This window comes from Euleptes europaea, chromosome 8, assembly GCF_029931775.1.
Source record: "Euleptes europaea isolate rEulEur1 chromosome 8, rEulEur1.hap1, whole genome shotgun sequence".
Taxonomy (NCBI): Eukaryota; Metazoa; Chordata; class Lepidosauria; order Squamata; family Sphaerodactylidae; genus Euleptes; species Euleptes europaea.
This window is the reverse complement of record NC_079319.1, coordinates 52,137,606-52,159,779: the sequence shown is the minus strand read 5'-3', so window position 1 is coordinate 52,159,779 and position 22,174 is coordinate 52,137,606. Positions and strand designations below refer to the sequence as shown.

The window sequence follows — 22,174 nt, the reverse complement described above, 5'->3', positions numbered from 1 at the left end:
CAATAGCGAGCCCTTAGGGGAGAGCGCGGTGGAAATTGAGCAGGGGAGCGCGGAGAGAGAGACGCGGCTCCCCTCACCAAAAAAGGCGCGAAAAGCCGCGACTGTTAAGAGCGGCGCGGGGAGAAAGAGGCGCGGCCCTAGAGCGACTGGACACAAATTGAGAGCCGGGAAGAAAGCTCCCGCCTACTCTGCAACCTCCGCGAGCGCAGCTACCAATGCCCTCCCGGCTTCTACACCCGATGTCTCCAGGCCTGGAGTTGGTAACGTACTTCCCCCCCTTCTGAATTGGCGGGACAGCGCGTTTTCTCCCAGCAGGAGGCAGATGACTTAGTGAACTATGCGCTTCAGAGACAGTGGCAAGCTTTCCAAGCTTTCCAACTTAGAATTCCCCCCCCCCTTTCCATGGACGGGGCCCACAGGGACGGGGACCATGGGATCTCCCTCTACCTCGCATTCTCATTCCCAGAGTACCAGGGATGGGGAGCCTGCCCTGAATCAGGCCATGGCTCCAACACTAGTTCAACCCCAGGCTTCTACTTCTTCTCAGTGGCCAACAAAGGCTGCACTGAAATCTAAGACATTGGATACTCAGACTTATCAATTGGATACCTCCACTTCCTTAGATTCAGATCAAGAGAGAGAGGAAGGAGAATTTGACTCAGGGGACGAGTCTTCTCAGTCAGATGATCAACCCACTAGATTGTTTAATGGGGAGGATTATCAGAGTTTGTTATCTAAAGCTATTCTGGCCTTAGAGTTAAATGAAGAGTCTGATTCCTCTGAGGAACCTAAATCCAAGCTAAAACAGGGGGTCAAGGAGTGTTTTCCAAGAAAGAAAGCTGCCAACAATTTGGTTCCTTTTCCTGATCTCTTTGCTAGAGCAGTCAGTGATGAGTGGGACAATCCTTCATCTAGCAAACAAGTGCCTCCTACTATTAAAAAACTGTATGCCTTGGCACCACATGCCATGTCCATGCTTAAAGTGCCCCTTGTAGATGCCCCAGTGGCAGATCTTCAAAATCCTGGTTTGGTTCCAGAAGATGGAGTGGGCACCCTACGTGACCAGCTAGACAGAAAATCTGACTCTCTGGCTAGAAAGGCGCATGAAGCCTCGGCACTTACAATCCAGGCCAATGCAACTATGTCCATCTTCGCTAGGGCATCATATTTGTGGACCAAAAAACTGATTCAGTTAGTTCCTGAGGAAAACCACAGGATTATTGGAGGATTGGAGAGGGTTTTAAGCGCGGTCAGTCTAATGGCCGACGCTTCATTGGATTCAATCTCATTCACAGCTCGATCCATGGCTTCCACCACGGCCTTAAGAAGAGGCCTGTGGCTCAGAGCCTGGCCAGCAGACTTCAGGGCCAAAACTACCCTTATGGCTTACCCCATACAAGGAGACAGATTGTTTGGGGGAAAATTAGACAGAATTCTTGTCGAAACCAAAGACAAAAAACATGTCATGCCCAAACAACTTCGCAAGGAACAGAGGTCATTTAGTTACACCCAGTCCTTTCGTTCCTTTCGACCCTCTTCCAAGTATAGGACTGATTACAAGAGAGGATCCTGGAATACCTCCCGGCCCTTTCGAAGGGGCGGTAGGTTCCAAAGACCTCAAAACAACACCAGAAGCCATGGATACAATGACAAGGGGGACAAGTTCACCAAATCCAATACCCAGTGACGCCCACCTCACAGGGATAGGAGGGAGGCTACAATTGTTTCTGCCCAGATGGTTAGCCTCCAACCCGGACAACTGGGTCTCCAGAATCATTTCAGAAGGGTACCTATTGGAGTTCACCTGCCAACCACGCGACAGATTCATCCTTTCCCCCACATCCCTCAAGAGGGAAAAGCGCACCAGAACACTCAGGGCCATTCAACATCTTCAAAACATCAAGGCCATAGAACAGGTTCCCATCCACGAAATACACCAGGGGGTTTACTCCATATTTTTCACCGTCCCAAAGAAAAATGGGGACTGGAGGGCCATCCTGGACCTCAAGTATGTAAACAAGAGAATGACAAAAAAGCATTTCAGGATGGAAACCTTACGCTCCATTGTGGAGTCACTACGCCCCAATACATTTATGACGGCGGTGGACTTATCCGAGGCCTATCTACATGTGCCCATCCACCCACGACACAAACGTTTCCTCCGATTTGCAATTGGTCCACATCATTTTCAGTTCAGGGCGCTTCCCTTTGGCCTGTCTTCCGCCCCGAGAGTCTTTACGAAGATCCTCGTGACGGTCATGGCAGCTCTCAGACAGGAAGGGATCCAGGTACATCCGTACCTGGACGACATCCTGATCTGCGCTCAATCCAGGGAACAATCCATCCAGCATACTACAACAGTAGTACATGTCCTTCAGGAACATGGCTATATAATCAATTTCAGAAAGAGTTCCCTAACCCCTTCTCGCTCCTTGGTACATCTGGGGGTTCGGATAGATTCTCAGAAAAATTCTCTTTCCTTACCCCCGGAGCGAATTTCCAAAATTATCACGCTAGCATCCTCCGTAATCAGGTCAAAGTCAGTACGTCTAATGAGATTAGCAAAGCTCTTAGGCCTCATGATTTCATGCATTGCAGTGGTACCCTGGGCTCGGTTCCACTCGAGACCTCTTCAGTGGCTCTTAAGACCTTTTCACAAGGACATAGCCAGGAAGAGAGACAGACCCATACGCATGACACAAAAGGCAAAACAAGGATTACGGTGGTGGACACACAAGACAAACCTTCAGAAGGCGAGTCAGTACTTACACGACGAGCCTCTTCAATTATTTACCGATGCCAGTTTGGAGGGTTGGGGAGCCACCCTCAACAGACACATGACTCAGGGTCGCTGGTCCCCAGCCGAGAAAAATCTACACATCAATCTATTAGAGATGAGAGCAATCAGGTTAGCCCTCCTCAAATTCTCGTCAGTCCTTCAGGGTCACCATGTACTCGTGAGGACGGACAACACAACTACGAAGGCGCACATAAACAAACAGGGAGGGACCAGATCATCCTCCCTCCACCTGGAGGCGGTAGCGATCTTCTCCTGGGCACAGATACACCTCAAATCAATACGGGCAGAACATATAAAAGGGGCTCTCAACACCCAGGCGGACTGGCTCAGCCGTCAGATCGTAGACGAGGGAGAGTGGTCTTTAGATCACGATGCCTTTCAACTAATTATTTCCAGATTTGGCACCCCTCAGGTAGATTTGTTCGCCTCAAACGCAAACACAAGGCTGCCCAGGTTTTTCTCAAGATATTTTCATCAAAATGCAGAAGGAACGGACGCTTTGACCAGTCCATGGCCCAAAGGCTTACTGTACGCCTTTCCTCCGTTGCCAATTCTACCCAAGGTACTAAGGAAGGTGTTCCAGGAGAAGGCCAATGTCATACTCATTGCCCCCTTTTGGCCCCGCAGACCGTGGTTTGCGACCCTTCAGCAGTTATCAGTCCAACAGCCATGGCGGATTCCAACTCATTGGGGAACACTGCGTCAGGGTCCTCTAATACACCCAGACCCCGCATGGTTTTGCTTAACCGCTTGGCACTTGAAAGGGGACTCCTGTTAGAAAAGGGTTACTCCCAAGAGGTCGCGGACACCATTATAGAGGCACGACGACCGGCCACACGGCGCATTTATAATGCTTCATGGAAGGCTTACGTACGTTGGACTAGAAGGAAAAAGGTCGATCCCATGAATCCTGGGATACAAAACATCTTAGAATTTTTGCAGGAAGGGGTAAGGATGCAACTATCAGCGTCTACACTAAGGAGACAAATAGCTGCGATTACTACAGTAATACCTACCTTAGAAGGTGTTCCCACATCTAGGCACAAACATATTGTGGCCTTCTTAAAAGGGGTGGCACAGACACAACCTCCAGTTGTCCATCGATTTCCCTCATGGAGTCTTAATTTAGTCTTGAATTCTCTTACCTCTTCCCCTTTTGAGCCTCTCGACTCAGTTCCTTTAAAATTCCTTCGCATTAAGGTTTTGTTTTTGGTGGCCATCACCTCGGCCAGGCGGGTATAGGAAATTAGGGCTTTATCCATCAGAGAAGGCCTCTGTGTATTTCATAAGGATAAAGTGGTCTTGAGACCAGACCCCACGTTCCGTCCCAAGGTAAACTCCCCATTCCATAAATCACAGGAAATCAATTTGCCTTCCTTTTGCCCAAGACCTTCCTGTTCTAGGGAGCGCGCCTGGCATTCCCTGGACCTTAGGAGGGCGATCCGGACCTTTATCCGTAGAACTGCTGAGTTCAGGAAGACTGACTATATGTTTATTGGCATTAATAATACCACCAGGGGCAAACAGATGTCAGTGGCAGCAATTAGTTACACTCTCAAACACTGCATTGTTGAGGCTTACAGGGCTAGTGGGAATCCGATACCGGTTGGCATCACAGCCCACTCATTACGCAGCCCACTCATTACGCAGCGCAGCCACTACGGCCGCCTTTAACAAACAGGCACCATTAGAAGAGATTTGCAAGGCCGCAACATGGTCTACAATCTCTACCTTCATCAAACACTACAAGATCAACTCCTGGTCTTCTGCGCAGGCGTCCTTCGGACGAAGGGTTTTGCAGCAGGTAGTGCAAGAAGGTTCGTAACCCACCCGGTAGGGAGCTCTTGAAGGTCCCACTGCTCAAGACGCCTGAAGCCTCAGTGGAGAACGGAGCCTTGATTACTTACCGTGAAGGCTCCTTCTCTCCTGAGGCGAAAGGCGTCTTGCCCTCCCTAATCATACACTGAGCAATAATATCGAACTTCTCTCTATGAGTTTTTCTAAACAATTACATATAGAAGTATTATATAACTGGAGCGAACTAGAACCTGTAGTTCCCTCTACTGTCTGTTGACATTATGTATGTTGTTCTTGCTGTTACCCGTTGGTAATGTTACCAGTTTTCAGTTGTAGTTCCTGTCTATTGAGCTAGGCAAGCCGGTAACTGGGCTTCTGTAGGCTATTTTCCCGCCAGGAAGACAGGAAGTTCGATTTTAGTCCTGCCTTCCCCGGATGGAACAAGGAAAATAACCCACTGCTCAAGACGCCTTTCGCCTCAGGAGAGAAGGAGCCTTCACGGTAAGTAATCAAGGCTCCGTTTCCTTTCACATGCATTTTTGGATTAATTTAACTTTGTGTTGGTTTTTGTTTGCTAAAACAAATAGAATGGTGGTCTCATTCTACAGTAGATACATACATTGAAGTATAAAAAATATTAACTGAAATAGCTATCGTCATTCTTGCCTACTTCAGAAAACAAAAAAATTTCTAATAATTTCCACAAATGGCCTCTCCCTCTCCCTCTCCCTCTCCCTCTCCCTCTCCCTCTCCCTCTCCCCCCTTAGATTTGTTCCTTAGTAGATTATCTGTCAATAAAATGGATTCATGGTAGGATAAATGGCTAGCCCCAGCATGGTTATAAATAGACCCACCATAACAGAACATTATTAATATTTGTTCATAGGAGTTGGTTTCCTCTGTTAAAAGAGGCTTGCTTTAGTTCAGCTGTAGGCAAAACCTTCCCCTTTCTACTAGGTGAAAGTGGGACCTCCAATGGGACTCTTAGCTATGTGGGATCAACAGTCAGGGCTACTCATACTCATACAGGAGCATTCAGTCCTGGCTAACACAAGTTATTAATCAACTAGTGTACTAGATTGGCAGATAGTTGCAGCTGTAATGTGGCTTGGAGCTGCAAGGATATCTATGCCTTGCTGGACAGGCAGACATTTGAGTACTAAAGCAAGGCCAGAGTATTCCACTATTAATGGTGATGTGCTGGATATGGATTTCAATGGGAAGAGGCTTCTTTTGGAATGAGCAACAAAGAAATTCCTGCTAAGAATTAGGGTTTAAATTGATTCCCTGAGAGTGTTGTTCGAAACAGGCTTGTAAAGAAATCTGCCATCAATGATCATTTGTAACCTACTAAAAGTCTAAAGATTTTTTAAAAATTAGTTTATAAGAGCTTCTTGCGTGGTTGAGTGACTTCTACTATGGGTGTTCAGACATTGGCTGTTTACAAGACTAATTCAAGATAAGACAAAACTGAGCCCCTGCTTTCAAAATGAAGAAGCACACACAGATGGGAAATTTGGCCAATGAGGGATAACTGAAAAACTAAAATTAATAAGTCAAGGGGAATTTTGTTCCCTCCAGTTAGTACAATTTAGGACAAAGTAGCTTGATTTATAAGGAAAACTCTATTTTTCGTAGGCCAGGATTCATTTGACTTATATACAATAAATTACTTAAAAGAAAACAGAAATCAATATTCATATCCTTTTGTCCCTTTCTAACAGAAGTCTTTTGTTTCATGTTGCAACTTGTTCTCACTTATATAGCCTAATTACAACACATGACTGATTTGAAATCACTTTTTCCCTGTTGACATTTCCCAATGTTTTTTCAATAAACTTCCTGAACAACTCTGCAACATGTCTGGGAGCATTTTGGCAGGGCTTGTGGTGTTACTGTGAAAATTTTCTGAAGGCCAGAACAGCACAGCATATTCATGTACTTGGTTGTGTAGAATAAACTGGAACATTTTAGAGTTTACCACAGCTGCCAAAGCACTAATAATCTGTATATCTAATAGTAAAGTTTGGCCCCCATCTGCGGATATCTAAATCTGTGGATTGGGACCACACTGGTTAGGTTGACAGAAGAGGGGAGGGGGTGGGAAAGGATGCATCCTTCCAGCAAGTTTCTTTGGGTCCTCACTTGTAGTTTCTTAATTTTGAAGCTGTATCGATATAATGTACTGATTCTATGTATTGCAATAAACCTTAGAATAATCTCTAGAACATTTTGTAGAAACAGTATGACTCATCCTGACAGGCAGGAAACTTAATTAGGAATTTCAAATATGAACATATTAGTCCTGTATCACTATTGTTAATGTTCATAACTTTTGTTTGGGTAATGTTAGCATGAAATGCTAGAGTTCTTAAATGCAATTGTAACTGCCATAGGGTTGGAGAATTTTTACATTATTACTAATGAGAGAATATTGTAAATTGCTCATGTGAGACAAAAAAGGAAAAACCTTTTAAATCAAGATTTGGGTCATTAAGGGGAAAGGGTGGGTAGAATATATGGTATATTAAGAAATAACAGCCGTAACAGTTTCCAAATGTTCTTTTTTAAAAAATGTAAATATGAAGCAGCAGCTTCTGTTTCATTGCAGCACTTCGTGGTCTCATTGATTTCTGTAGAACTTAGTGTTTGTGGTTACTGAATGACACTTTGCAAGCAAGATTCTTTAAGGGCATGATACTAATAAACAGAGCTGTTATTGTTTAAAAAGCCTTTCTTCATTGCTGCAAAGTTCTCATGCACATGATGCAAGGACCCTTTATTTGTATTTGTGACATTTGTTAATGAACCTCTTGCCCTATGAAATGGGTATTAGAGCATATTCCAAGGTCAATATTAAGTACTTCATTGGATTATGATTCTATCACTAAAATGCCCTTATTTTAATAACAAACAAAAAAACTCCCATCGATTTTGTTGCAAAATTCAGTCATTAAAAAAAAGTTGCTTCAGGGTCCCTCCGGGATTAGGGCCCCTAGAAGTTTAAGCTTCATTAGTTTCATAGTAGATCTGCCACTGATTCCACTGCATTTGAGTCCTGTGCTCCTTCTTTAGAGCTGTGGTAGAAGCACAGCCTTGTACTGGGGTGGATCATACCATTCCAGTGAACAACATTTGGAGCCTTCCCCCAACTTAAGTGGTTCTTCCATCGGAGGAAGAGCTACTCAGGTTGAAGTAAGGCTCCTTAGGAGGAGGAGGCAGGCTTCTTGTAGGATGGGTGTATCCACCCTACTACATCTACTATAAAGGCATTTGGCCCCAGCAGGTGGAGCAGAGCCATAAAGATGTACTAAAAACCCTTTAGCGTGATATTTCCACATCCTTCTAAAGTTACACATGTAGAACATCTACATGGAAGTGCAGATGAAGCGGTGCCTCATGTTGTCTGTACATAGTAAATGAGGACTGGCCATAGAGGCAGGCTAGCTAGATGGTCAAAATGTCTCCTTGCCAACAGTACTGAGGACTAAACTGTATGCCCTGATACCACTTAGTATGGATATGTTTTTTATTATGATGCCATTTTCTAACAAAGCTCTGCAGTTTCATGCAGAGTTGCTCCAGTCAAAGCCCACTTAAATCAATGAGTTTAGCTTGGAGTAACTTGCAAAGTATTGCACTGTTTAAAAACATTTTTTTACATGCTTGGTTCTTCTGTGTGCATTTTGTAAATCTGTTAAGATTGATTTGTATAAAACTGGGCATGGATCATGCAAACATGTTTAATTTTATTCACAAAAGTAGTGGTTTCTTTCACAGTAGCAAATTTTGTCATCTTCCCAATCTCGACACACATTCAACAGTGGGTTTCTAATAATTTGCTAAACTGAGCCCATATATTAAATTCTACATAACATAAACACATACTACAAATATGAGGCTCTTATCTCAATAGATGATATAGACACTGATCATATTTATCCATGTGACATTTAGGCTTCAGTAGATACTATAGATTTGGTCAGGATAATTTAGAGAGAAAACCTCAGTAGGTCAACTAAGAATCCTGCTTTGGTCTATTCAGTGGGTTTATTATTCCCAGGAAGGTGTTTCTGGATTACACTGTTATTCGCAGGGAGTTGGCTCATTTCGTGCTCTCTTGTTGTTGATATTTTGGGCTGAGCTTTATCTGTTGTTTGTTGATTTTTCTGTTTTCATGAAGGTTGTCTGTAATCTCACTTCATTTCACTTTTGTCTCTAATACTGCCATCCTAAACAGAGTTACACCCTTCCAAGCTTGGAAGTCAATGCACGCTGTAAATAACGCAGCTCAAAACAAAAGCTGTCTTTATTGAATTTGGGAACATGGCATGAGTTGCCATCCCTTATAGACATGGAAACTTCTGAGTTGCAGATAGGGCTCCCAACAGGCTTGAAAATGTCCCTTTAATAAAATCTTAATGTGTGGAAATAAGCAGCAAAAGCTATTTGTAGCATGGAGGTAAAATTGCATTCCTTTAAGCCTCTATTAAAGGGGCAAGCATCTTTTTCTTCTTCAGGCAGTTGACAGCCCTAATTTGCAGACAAGGAACGTTGAGGTTGACTTATTTAAAAAAAAAAAAAAACCTCCTTCAGAATACAAATGAAAAAATAATCCTGTCACATGAAGGATTTGGCTTTCTCATACTAATGCAGATGTTTATACTGCCATGTCAGAAGCTGATGCATAGTGGTGGACATAGATGACTGGCTAGTCACAAAGTGGGCATTGCCATGCACAGGATTTTCAAGGATGTTTTTTTAATGTACCATGCTCCTGTTTCCATTTGAATAAGTCATCCATGTCACAGTTTTGTCAGGCAGGTCAATATTAGATGTAAATACATGTATAAAACATAATAAAGATATGAAACTATGAAATTATGTAGTGCCTTATCCAAAATCCTCCAGTTCACTACTTGAATGGGATTTGACCAGTGGGCTCAAAAGATTATGTTGGCTGCTTGGATGGTTTCTATAAAGTGTATGTTTTATTTTGTGGTTGGTCAGAGTGCTAGCCTATTACATAAGGCAGGTTAGCATTACTACAATTATTCTGTCCCTTAAATCAAAGGCCAGACTTGCAAAAAGAACAAGAGTTGGTTTTTATACCCCACTTTTCTCTACCGTAAGGAGTCTCAAAGTGGCTTACAATTGCCTCCCCCCACTCATAACAGACACCTTGTGAGGTAGGTGGGGCTGAGAGGGTTCTGAGAGAACTGTGACTGGCCCAAGGTCACCCAGCTGGCTTCATGTGGAGGAGTGGGAAAACAAACCCAGTTCACCAGATTAGAGTGTGCCGCTCATGTGGAGTAGCAGGGAATCAAACCCGGTTCTCCAGATTAGGGTCCTCTGCTCGTAACCACTACACCATGCTGGCACATGCTGTGAGTAGTAAGATGGTAAAAGCAAGTTGTAAAACATGTTGTAAAAAGAAATGTAAGGCTTAATTTTTCATTTCTTCAGCAGCTCTCTCTGTCCAGTCACACTGACGGGGGAGGCTCATCATCTATTAAAAATATATGGCTAACATTAATGCATGTACATGAACAGCTGCCTCTCCCTGTATGAGCCCATGCACCCACTAGGTTCCTCACAATAGTTCCTCCTTTCTGTCTTTACCTTGCCACGCCCCATGTTACTTCTGTCCATTTCAGGGCTTTTTCAGTTGACTGCCTCTATAATTTGGAATGCCCTTCCTGAGGCAATCCAAAAGTCAACCACTGTTCAGCTCTTGTAAGAACATCCTAATGAAATATAATCAGATGGCAATCAGATATCACAAATTATTACAAAAACCAGTGGCAAAATGTAGGTACATAATCAACCACTGAACAAATTACCAACTTAACCAAAGCGGTGTGTGTGTGTGTGGGAGGGGGTTTCTCTGACAGCCAAAGCTCAGAAACTTTGGAGAAGGCAAACATGTGAGGGTTGGGGGGGGGGGGGCTTCCATAGCCTGGAAAGTGCAACAGGCAATGCCTAACTTCTAGTAATTCACCTATATAATTGAGAGTAGGGAATATAAAGCAGGGCTTTGGGTATCTAATCTTAGCTGCCTATAGCAAACCTCTTTAGGAAAAGCAGTATCAAAATACATTAAATACATCTTAACTGTCAGGCAGGTTTGTAAGGTCCTTTAATCACCCTGGTCTCTGATCATTTATTTATTTTGATATTTATACTAATTATTTTCTCCCCATGGGGAGAAGCAGCTTATAGCAACATTTTCTCCTCTTCCATTTTATCCTCATAATAAGAACCCCGTTAATTAGGTTAGACTGGGTATGTATGACTGGCCCAAGACCACCCAGCAGGATCCCATGGCAGAGTAGGAACTCACACCTGGGTTTTCCAGATCCTAGTGTGACCATTATCACATGTTGGCTTTAGAGGTAATAGCCAACACCTTTATTTCTGTCCAGATCCACATCAGCAGCAAGCACAGGTCTTTTAAAACTGGTAAAATGAATTCCCTATAAATCAAATCAACGAGTAAATTTTGCTGTAGTGTATTGCAGCAGTTGAAGCTGCTAAATAGTCTTCGAAGGCAGCCCCATATAGAGCTCCAACAACAACAACAACAACAAATGTTTCTGTAGTATAGAAGACTGAATTCTGTTTCAATCAGAGACAAAGTTAACAGTGGGGTAAAAATTATTGCATCTTCAACTGAAACCTTTCTTCTAATGGCAAACATGATATTCTAAGGCAGGGGTGGGGAACCTTTTTTCCGCCAAGGGCCATTTGGATATTTATAACATCATTCGCGGGCCATACAAAATTATCAACTTAAAAATTAGAGGTGAAATGAGGACACACTGGCTAAGAACCCCCCCCCCATCCATTCTGGCTCTGCCCCCTTTAACCCCTCCATTGTCACCACTTCTGCCCCCAGCCCTCTTGTAGTACAGAGGGAATACGTTCCTCCACTGCCCAGGTGGGAAAGGGTTAACACAGTTTCTTGAGCGGTCCTAGCAGCTCCATAGCTAATGACTCTTCTGCAAGGGGGAAAAAGGTTCCTTTTCACAGCAAAACAAACTCATATCCTCCTTGAATAGAGGCTATTCCTGTCCGCTGGAGCGGGCGGATCGCCAGCCTTAGATCCTTCTGAGATCTGCCAGGACCCACGAAGGGCCAGACCAAATGACTTCACGGGCCTTAAACGGCCCCCGGGCCTGACGTTCCCCACCCCTGTTCTAAGGGCTTATCAGTTCAGCAGTGAAACAGAGCTAGCCAAGACAGGGTAGAGATATCTGTACATTTGGAGGGCTCCTCAGATATGTCGGGGGAAAATGAGTCTTGCAAATGAAAGGTACACACACACAACTCCTGATGAGAAGTGAAAGTTCTCAAGTTAATTCAAGTGAAAGTTCTCAAGTTAATTCAAATTCAGTTACAAAAATCCATTAACATATTGTGTAATCTAATAAGTTCTATCTTGTCATTTAACAAAAGTATATATCTTTGACTTCCCCTCTCCCTTCCTCTGTCCATTTATTATCATTGTCACTCTCTTTGTATTTATTATCTAATTCTTTATAATAAATCACCTGTGTCTTTATCATATATATCTAGTTGACTATTGTCACTTCTTAATTATCTCAACCAATCTGAATTAGATCAAAACATATCCCTTGATATCACAAGTAAATTCATTCATACAATATATTGGATGGGGGGGTGCTCCTGGCAGGGCCAAGTGAGACGGCATGTGGGCGCCTTCCCTGAAGAAAGGCACGCTGAGAACAGAGCATGCTTCTCGGCAAGTAGCAGCAGCAGTGACAGTTGCAGCAACGGCAGGCTTTAGCTCCCACAAGTGTGCTTGCTGCAGTCACAAAGCGCCCCAGCCGGCCTTTGGTGGGCTCATGCAGGTGTCCTTGTGCCTCCACTCACAGCCAGCCAATGAGGGTGCCTGGCAATCACCTCCTCAGAGTCCAAGGAGTGATGCCAGCAGTAGGCTCCTCCGCTCCGCCCCTAGCTGGGTAGAAGGCAAAAGAAGCCAACCACAAGGCGCGCCTTCGCTGCTCCACCTTTGCCACTGCCACACTCCATTCCAGAGCGCACTGGGACCTGCCGCAGTCAACTCCTACGGCCTGTTCTTCTATGGCTGTGTTTTTTAGCCATTACTCCATTTTTTTCACGTACCCCTAAACGTCCTGGTGCCTACGCCTGGGGGTTCGCGTACCCCAGGTTGGGAATCACTGCTATAGGGCAGTTGAACTGCATTGATTCCCAGGTGATGGTCTTCCTCCATCCTGATTCCTGTACCCTTGATTATGTAACAACATTTTCAAGTTGGAGAGATACTTTGTAGCTCCTTACCTGACAAACATGGTAATTTGAAATATGAATAGCAATTACGTTGACAGTAGAATAAGTGAATAACAAAGTACTCCAAAAATTCTGGATTAGCTATGAATGAGAACACCGCAGTTGTTGACAGTGATGGTATTAACCACACACTGTTATAATTTATATCTGTAATTAACGTCTTGTTTATAGAAACCTGCTAGCAGGAAGCTGTTTGTTCTATCTGAACATTTGAGAATTCTTTGTATAAGAATGAGAAAGAATTGTGTCTCAGTTCAGTACCATTTTTATGCAAAATTCATTTCTGATAATTTGATCCTTCGGTCTGTTCCCTTTCTCTTGAACTGCTTCGATGGATGGTAATGATACCCAAAAGAAAGGGCGCTTAATAACATTGACATTTTCCCATGTGAAGTGCTCCCTCATCTTGCAACCAATAGATGCATAAGAAGAAAACATCAAGCCTGTTGACGTATGACTTCAGAGTCTTTGACATCAGCTTCCGCTTAACTAATTATCATCCGCTTCTCGTACTAGTTTGCATGATTACATCTCTGACACTAACAAGCAGCTGTTGTTCTTTCTATGCTGCTAATTTAAAAGTAGCCTGCTAACCTAATATAGATAATTTGATGCAAAGCTATGCTGTGGTACTAGGCCAGCTGTACCTTGTGCCCTGAACTGCTAATGCTCTATGCAGATTTATAGCTAGGGATGCTGCCAAATTTCACAAGCCCATTATTCTAATTCAAAAAATTCCGTTTTGATTTTGCTTCTCCCTTGTGCTAATCAAATCTATGGAACTTGCTTTTTGTGCCAGTTTCTATTTCCTTGCGCCATATTTTCCCATTGAACTTACATAATCTTAACATTATTTATGAGGCAATTGCATAAAAGTGGCATAAAAGAATTGGGAATATCAGCAATGAAAATAAGCGAAATGGGGAAAAAAGCTTGCAGTAATACAACTGCCACACCAATAAACAAACTATAATTGCAAGGAATTGTTTCCGATTGCTATTTTGAGAAGTCAAGGAAAGTAAAATTGGGGAACAAATAATCTGTTCTTGGAAGGGGGCTTTGGGCAAAGAACATTGATTGCCAAGTGTGACATATATTGAGAAATGAGGGCCATGCATACTGGATGGGGGATACACTTATGGGCAGCAGTGTGTGTGAACAAGATCTTGGGGTCTGGGTGGACCGTTAGTTAAATATAAGCAGCCAGTGTGATGCAGCGACAAAAACAGCTAATGCGATATTGGGGTGCATCAACAGAAGCATAACATCCAAATCGCAAGATTTCATAGTTCCACTGTACACAGCATTGGTCGTACCACACCTGGAGTATTGTGTGCAGTTCTGGAGGCCCCACTTCAAAAGGGATGTGGACAGAATGGAGCGGGTGCAGGGGAGAGCGACGAGGATGATCGGGCCTGGAGACCAAGCCCTATGAGGAAAGGCTGAGGGAGTTGGGAATGTTTAGTCTGGAGAAGAGGAGGTCGAGGGGGGACATGACTGCTCTCTTTAAGTATTTGAAGGGCTGTCACTTTGAGGAGGGCAGGGAGCTGCTCCTGTTGACAGCACAGGATAGGACTCGCATAATGGGTTTAAATTGCAGGTGGAAAGGTACTGGCTGGATATTAGGAATACAACAGCAAGAGTTGTTCAACAGCGGAATCAGCTACCTAGGGAGGTGGTGAGCTCCCCCTCTCCGGCAGTCTTTAAGCAGAGGCTGGACAGTCACTTGTCAGGGATGCTCTAGGATGATTCTGTATCGAGCAGGGGGTTGGACTAGACGGCCCCTTCCAGCTCTATGATTCTATGAGAAGAATGGCCAAGAATGAATGTGGCAAGCACAAGTAAACAGCAGCCAAGCACAGCTTCTCTGTAGTCACACAGCACAGTGAAAGTGCTATGAAAGCAGAAATACATTCTCCACAGCTTTGTCCATAATGGGATACCCTGAATTCTGCTCATTTTACAAGGATTTACTCATGGTAGCCCATTTCTGTATATGTTTCCACCATTTTAGTGGGCATTCTCACTTGTCTTTTGTGTAAATATAAAGACATTTAATTTCTAGGACAGTGGGTGTCTCAAAAAATTTTATGTTATGCAAATTAGGAAAATAGGTTGGCATCTGACCTGAGACAATTATGACAACAAAACTGCCTTCTGGCATAACATCATTTGTGGTTTATGGTTCTGATACTGGCATATCTCAGCTGAAACACGTATTTGCTATTTTCACAACTCATGAGATTAAGTCACTGGATGCAGTTCTAGCTCAGAAGAGATAATGTCATGAGAATTATTAGAAACTGCCAGAGGAGGGGAACAGAGGTTGGATGGCTTTGTGTAATAATAATAATTTATTGCAGTCGTAGACCAGTAAACATCATATTGTACTGCTATTCTACAAACCAGGCTTTGTATATAAGCCATATCTCTCTTAAAAAATAAACAATTGGTAGGTATAAAATTGTATGTGTGTGTGTGTATGTAAAGTGTCGTCAAGTCGCAGCCGACTTATGGAGACCCCTTTTGGGGTTTTCATGGCAAGAGACTAACAGAGGTGGTTTGCCAGTGCCTTCCTCTGCACAGCAACCCTGGTATTCCTTGGTGGTCTCCCATCCAAATACTAACCAGGGCTGACCCTGCTTAGCTTCTGAGATCTGACGAGATCAGGCTAGCCTGGGCCAGCTGATCCTTTATTATGCCAGTTGTAACATTACTGTAAACATTTAGTACAACCACTTAAAAAGAGAAAAAGATCGACATAAACAGCACCTAAACCAACAGAGTTCATGCTTGCTATGCTCCTGGGACCATAGCTAAAAAACTATTGCATAGTTGACTTGGTTATTTGGTCTCTGTTGGACATAATTAAATTAGTATCAGCAACATCCTGATTCTTCAGCACTACTAAGGAATGATTCATCTTGCCCTTTATGCATTCCAGTTACACTCAGATTTTCTGTGGAGCGTACTTCCAATAGTTCTTACATGCAGTCTTTTCTTTGACTCCGGCAAACCTTTAAAGCTGTCACTCCACAAGTGTTCCACTAAAGTTACTAAGCACATTAAAAGTAACTTTGAAATGTGTTCCTGCCAGAAGCAAGAATATTTATCTTTAGCTGTGATTTTCACAAGCCTGTTCCACCCATATTTCAGAAAGAATACAATTAAAACTCCTTTGAAAACATAAACTATTCAGTAAACCCGAATGAGACATTAGCACATGAATAATAGCAGTACATTATAATAAAATAGAAGATGTTATCACTATTTTAAAACTATAAGCAGTTCTAACTTCACATTAGAAAAAAAGTCTCAAGCTCATGTATTCATTTTTCTTGCACAAACATAGCAAAGATGCTTACTCAGCACGTAACTCTTGGATTAGAATTCTTCAAGAGCAGTGCATTGTTTTCTCATCTAAACTAAAATTTGTTCATGCTTTTTTGCGCTTGGAATGTCAAATAGAATTAGTTATGGCAAAAATTTCCAAAGAGAAGTAGCACAACATGATCCAGTTTCACAGAGTTAGAGCCCATGGAACAGCTCCACCCTAGGAATAGCTCTTGTGGAAGCGGAAGTACAAAGTCATCACAAGCGGCCCTTGTTCTAAGTCATCCTGACTGTATTCCATCTTGTGTTTCCATTTGAGCAAGACATAGTGCAAGGTATATTTCAGGAAACCTTCACCCCCCCACACACCCATATTGACCTTCTTTGACCAAATCATATCACACATCCAAATAGAACTGTGATGACTGTACCAGATAGCCTTTTGCCTCTTGATTTTTACATGTAGCAACACTGACTGTTGTGAAAAATCAGTACTTGATCTTACAATAGCTCTTTCAAATGGAACAGCATTTGGTAAAACTTCTCTGTCACATGCCAGGACCCAACCCATAATGCTCTCTTGAAAAGGAATAGTTTTAGGAGATATGAATGCATTTATACCTTATTGTTTTGAATTTTATTGACTTGACATTTCCTTTCATTTTCCCCCAGACACGTTTGTTGAGCTTTTTTAAAATTATGGGATGAATCCTACATCTCAAAGGCTTGCAGATACAGGTTTTGTTGTATTTGCTTTGGTTTGTGGCGGGAAGTGCTGTCCACACCAAACCAGACAACCTTTATTCTGTTGATTTGAGTAAACATAATTCAACAACTCACTTTGGTTCAATTAAATTAAAAAAATTCTGCGCTCCCTTAGGATAGTATCAGAGGGTAGCCATGTTAGTCTACAGTAGAACAGCTAGAATTGAGTCCCGTAGTATCTTAGAAACCAACAAGATTTTCAGGGTCAACGCTTTCAAGAGTCAACGCTCCCTTTGTTAAATTCTAGCTGAGCTCCCTTTGTTTTTCTGTTTTTTACATGAGATTTCAGTATTTAATTTTTTTCTCTACAGACGACGGTTGATTTCCCAGAGGTCTTCATTGGAGACTTTGGAAGACATCGAGGAAAATGCTCCCTTGAGGCGGTAATTGTGCATAGTGACCACATTTTTTTTCTGGAATGCACATATAGCATGTTACTGTTTTTGGTGCATCTGTTCAAGAGAAACTGAATTATGTTTGGAGCCACTGAATCAATCTACAATGACAATATTTTTGTGAACCAAATCTGGTACAGAATGCGTACAATTTTTCATTTACATGAGAATCTTAGAGCTAATTCATCTCACCAGATGAACCAGGTGGTACTTGTACTAGAATCTAAACACTAAAAGTAAAGTCGGAGAGGCAAGTTGTGGATGAGTATTGTGCAGTTTTGTGAGAAGTTGACTCATAGTATACAAGAAAGTTGGGGAGATTGGGGGCAGAGCTGAACAGAGAGGATGCAAGGAGGCCAGCAAAGCAGAATATGGAAATATGGAAAGTGGTGCTTAGGAACTCTGTGTGGAAGTTAAAGCAGAAGGCAAAGGTGCGGCTTGTGTGTCTGTGGCACAATAGAAGTCATAGGTGTGGTGTGATTTAGATAGAGCAGTTTTCTCTTAAAGAAGCTGTATTCTTTGCAGCACATGCTAAATAGTTCATTTTACACTTTTCCCTGTGATAGCCTCCATTCATAAGTTCCTAGTATGGAATATACTGCTTTGGAAAGCTAACTATGGATCTTTACAAATTAATTAGTCATCATCTGGCACCTAGCTAAGGAGTAGACAAAGCTTAAACAAAAACAATCACAAACACAAATCAGTTGACTTCTGAGTTACTTTCTTTACTTCATGAGCACATAAAGCTGCCTTATATTTAGTGAAACCACAGGTCTATTGAGATCAGTATTGTTTACTCTGATTGCCAGTGGCTCTCCAGGGTGTCATGCATAGGTCTTCCACATCACCCACTACAGGGTCCTTTAAAATGGTGATGCTGGGGATTGAACCTAAGACCCTATGTTTTCTAGCTGACTTATAAGCGGCCGGAGTCAGGATACAGCGTCTCTCAGGAACAGGGCTGGGGAAATTCAGAAGCGAAGTCAAACAGTCCGAGATCAGTAGGGAGCTAGAGGAGTTTCCAAAGCCAGTTATCAGTCCCAAGGTCAGGTAAGTTCAGGAACCAATCACAACGGGGTCAGCAGGTTACATGTGTGGCGAACAAGTTGCAACCACGCCCTGCAACTCCCTCCCGGGAGCTTTATAGCTGATGCCTGCCTCTAGGAATCATCCTGCCAACAGTCTTCATCTGAGCTTCCCCCATGTAGCTTATACCTGGCAGCCAATCTCGCACTGCGCCGGCATTCCTGCATCTCTGTGCGCAGTCTTCTGTGGCGCCCTTCCATGGGGGCTGGTGACCCTGGAGAGCTGGGGCCAGGGTCTGGGGCTGCTGCCTCTGGTGTAGGAGGTGCCTCTGGGCTGCCTAGTGGCTGCACTTCTGAGAGCGTCTGGTCTTCCTGCTGGCTTTCTGCTGACAGCCTTGGGCTGGCCACACAGGGCTCCTCTTCCTCCGAGGAGTCCTCACTATCGTGGAGCGCAGGCTGGATCCTGACACTATGCGTGCAAAGCACATGCTGTAAGCCATGGACACATTCCAGTCAGCATAAGAACAGTACAAATAGCAGAGCTCTTTGCAAAATAAAGCAGATCCTTTTGGTATAAAAATATTAGCTAGGGAATGTGTACAAGTCATTGGTTCTGAATCACCACCTGGTCACCTAAAGGCAATTTCTGATTACCAGCAGCAACGAGGTAAAACTGTTACAAACCATCTTCTTCTCTGTTGTGTCTACATCAACAATCTGTTTTTTAATTTTCAAGAGTATACTATGCTACTACTACCACTTCTGCTTCCATTTTCTGTCCTGAGCTCTTTCACTCCCAGGCTGGGACAAGTCCCTTTCTTGAACTTTCTGGAAGCTGCACTTGAATGACTTTGTGATATACATGGCTTTTGATTTGCAGTTTGAACACACTTGTATAAACACATATCCTAATGACCCTCATGCCCGTTCTTTAGCTTGATACCAGATGCTGCAAAGAAAAGTGTGTAATGAAGGCTAATTGGTTTGTAAAGATAATTAGTTAGCTCTCCACAGCAGTATATTCATTAGTGCTAGAGTAACCTGAGAATCTGAAATCTTCTTAAATAAGTAACATGTTCACCAGTTCAGAACAGCACTGGTGTTAGTGTTACCAAGTGATAGAGGCTTCTGAAGGAACCAAATGCAAGCTTATAATATAAAACAGTTTCTCTATTTGTAACTCCATTTGTTCTTATTTTAACCTGTCATTTTTAAAAGAAACTATAAATACCTTATGAAAGGGTTGCAAGATGAACACCTATAAGAATTTTTCAGACTTGGATTCTGCAATAAACAGAAAGTATTACCATAGTTTATTTTGTTCCTCAGTTTCCTACAGAAAAATACAAACTAACACTTCTCAGTATTTTCTCTGCCCTACATTCTCTGGTCTGTGTGTAGTTTATTGCTTGACTTTACCAGCAATGGGATTAATCCAATGAGTTATTAGTTGATTTCTTCCACTGTTAGCATTTTAATTTCACTTAAAATTTCACTTTTAAAATTTCACTTAAATTCAGCATTTCAAAGTTACTTGTCTTAAATAACTTCAGAAGGCCCTTACTGGATACAGATACCATATCCCGACATTTCTTTTATTCTGTGAATATTGTTTAAAAATCTATCTTCAACATACACAAGCAAGCAGGCATTTTAGAACATTAAATAAATATGAGGCAGGGTGGAGAGGTGGATAATGTTGGAGTTGAACCGGGCAGACCTAAATTCAAATCCCCACTCTGGCATGCAAGCTCAGTGGATAACTCAGTGGGATGTCCTTTGGTATATCATAAACACTCATCCTAATCTCCTAGGGTAGTTCTGAAGATGCTTTTGGGCTGCCCAAAAGTAAATGGATGAACAAAAACAAGATAATGTCAATCCTGTTCATCTATCAGTTTATAGCATTGAATTAACATAGCTTGATTTATTATTGTTTATATATGTGCCATGACCTGGATGGCCCAGGCCAGCCCAAACTCATCCTCAGAAGCTAAGTAGGATTGGCCCTAGTTTGTACTTAGATGGGAGACGACCAAGGAAGTCCAGGGTTGCTACACTGAGGCAAGCAATGGCAAACCACCTTTGTTCATCTCTTGCCTTCAAAATCCTACAGGGTTGCCAAGACTTGACTTAATGGCACTTTCCACCACCATATATATAATGCACATTTTAAAATTTGTTTTAATGGTTTAACTGCTGCTTTGAGGGCCCTAATCTGGGTGGAAAGGCAGCATTAAAATGTTTTAAATAAACATTAATAGTTAATTTCTAACTTTTTTGTGTTAAAGGATTGCTACCAGTTTAATAATGTGGCATTTATTAATAAACATGCTGAACACTTCCATTGATGACAAACTTGTGGGTTATTTGTTGACTTTGTTTTTAATATCAGTCTTTGATGAAAAGGCTCTATTACATATAAACCAATGTGTTTTTAATTTCTTATTTGTGTATTATGTTTTAAATGTAAAAGGGAGGGCAGAATCCTAGCAGATAGCTAGCATTAGAAAAGGTAATCCCTGCTGTGATTTTGTTTGCTAGAGTAGACAGAAACTTTAAGCTCTGTACAAGTCAGGCCACAGCAATTTAGCTTATTATTTACTACTGAAATTTCATCGTTAAATTGAATAGCAATAGTTGATTTCTCCTACCTGCTCCCTTTACTGAAAAAAAGACAGAATTTGCAGCACTTTCCCTATTCATAAGATTTTGTTGTTTTTATGGAGTATGCAACAAAGCATTCACGAGAGCATTATGAAATGCCCTGATAAATTATTCATATGAAGCTGTGGTTGCTAAAAGTAGTAAATAACATTTAATATTTCAGATTGTTTATTTTGGTTATTTTTCCAGTGGAGTTCCGTCCTCAGTGGGGTTTCTTTTAATTGTAACCCGTTTTTAAAGTTGTAGCATCTGGTAACAAAAAAAGAATAGGACTCCATGAGGGAAGAAAGATCCTGTGTAGTTCAGTGCTGTTCTTTATGGTCAGTTCCAGTGAAGTGGAAGGCTACTGTCTGTTTTGAGGCCATGTTATACACAGCTTTGTGTATCTTTCCATGTTTTACCCACAGAGCCTCCAAATCTGGTTTGCACATACAGATGAGGTAAGAATGGCAGAACGCTATGGTGGCACAATTTCAGACTGCAGATGGAGGACCCCATCTTTAAAAACTAGCATAGTAGCCAAAGAAAAGAGTGGCGGCAGCTCAGGGGCTGGGGATAAGAAACTGTTTCTGGCAGGCTAGAAGGCAAAGATGGAACTGTAAAGGTTGTGGCTGCAGCTCCGTGTAGGTATGCAGCTGCTGAGTGGTTAGTGGAACCTACTGATGTCATAAGCTCGTGCTGAGTTCTGCTGCATACCTGCAAGGTGCTGCATATGTGACCCTAGAAGCTGCTTTGCTACTTTTCATTGTAGTCACCTTCTCCTCCTTCAGCAGCACACAGTTGTGGCAGCTGGGATATTCCTTGCACCCCACCCTACCCCACAAGCTACTGCTTGGAGAGGAGGTAGAACTGTTGTGCTGTCTTTCTCTTTGTGGGGGAGACTTTTATGCAAAGTGGCATTGAAAACTGGAGTCTCCACCTACAGTCTGAAACGGTGCAATTCATTCTACCCCCTCAGTCTCCTGCATGAGAGGAGGAAAAGGAGGAAGCAGAAATTGTTTTAGAAAAGATCTTGCATTTTGTTAGCAAGAACACTTTTGTCTGTTCTTCAGTGT

General features: G+C 42.5%; 1 protein-coding gene across 1 annotated transcript in view; it reads left to right on the top strand.

Annotated features, from left to right (window-relative positions):
• The window catches only part of CABLES1 (Cdk5 and Abl enzyme substrate 1), a 69,504-nt gene that overhangs the window by 11,247 nt on the left and 36,083 nt on the right, over window positions 1-22,174 (top strand). Inside the window, exon 2 of the mRNA XM_056854278.1 lies at window positions 17,341-17,412. Coding sequence (XP_056710256.1) covers window positions 17,341-17,412 — 72 coding nt within the window. The remainder of the gene's footprint in view (window positions 1-17,340; window positions 17,413-22,174) is intronic.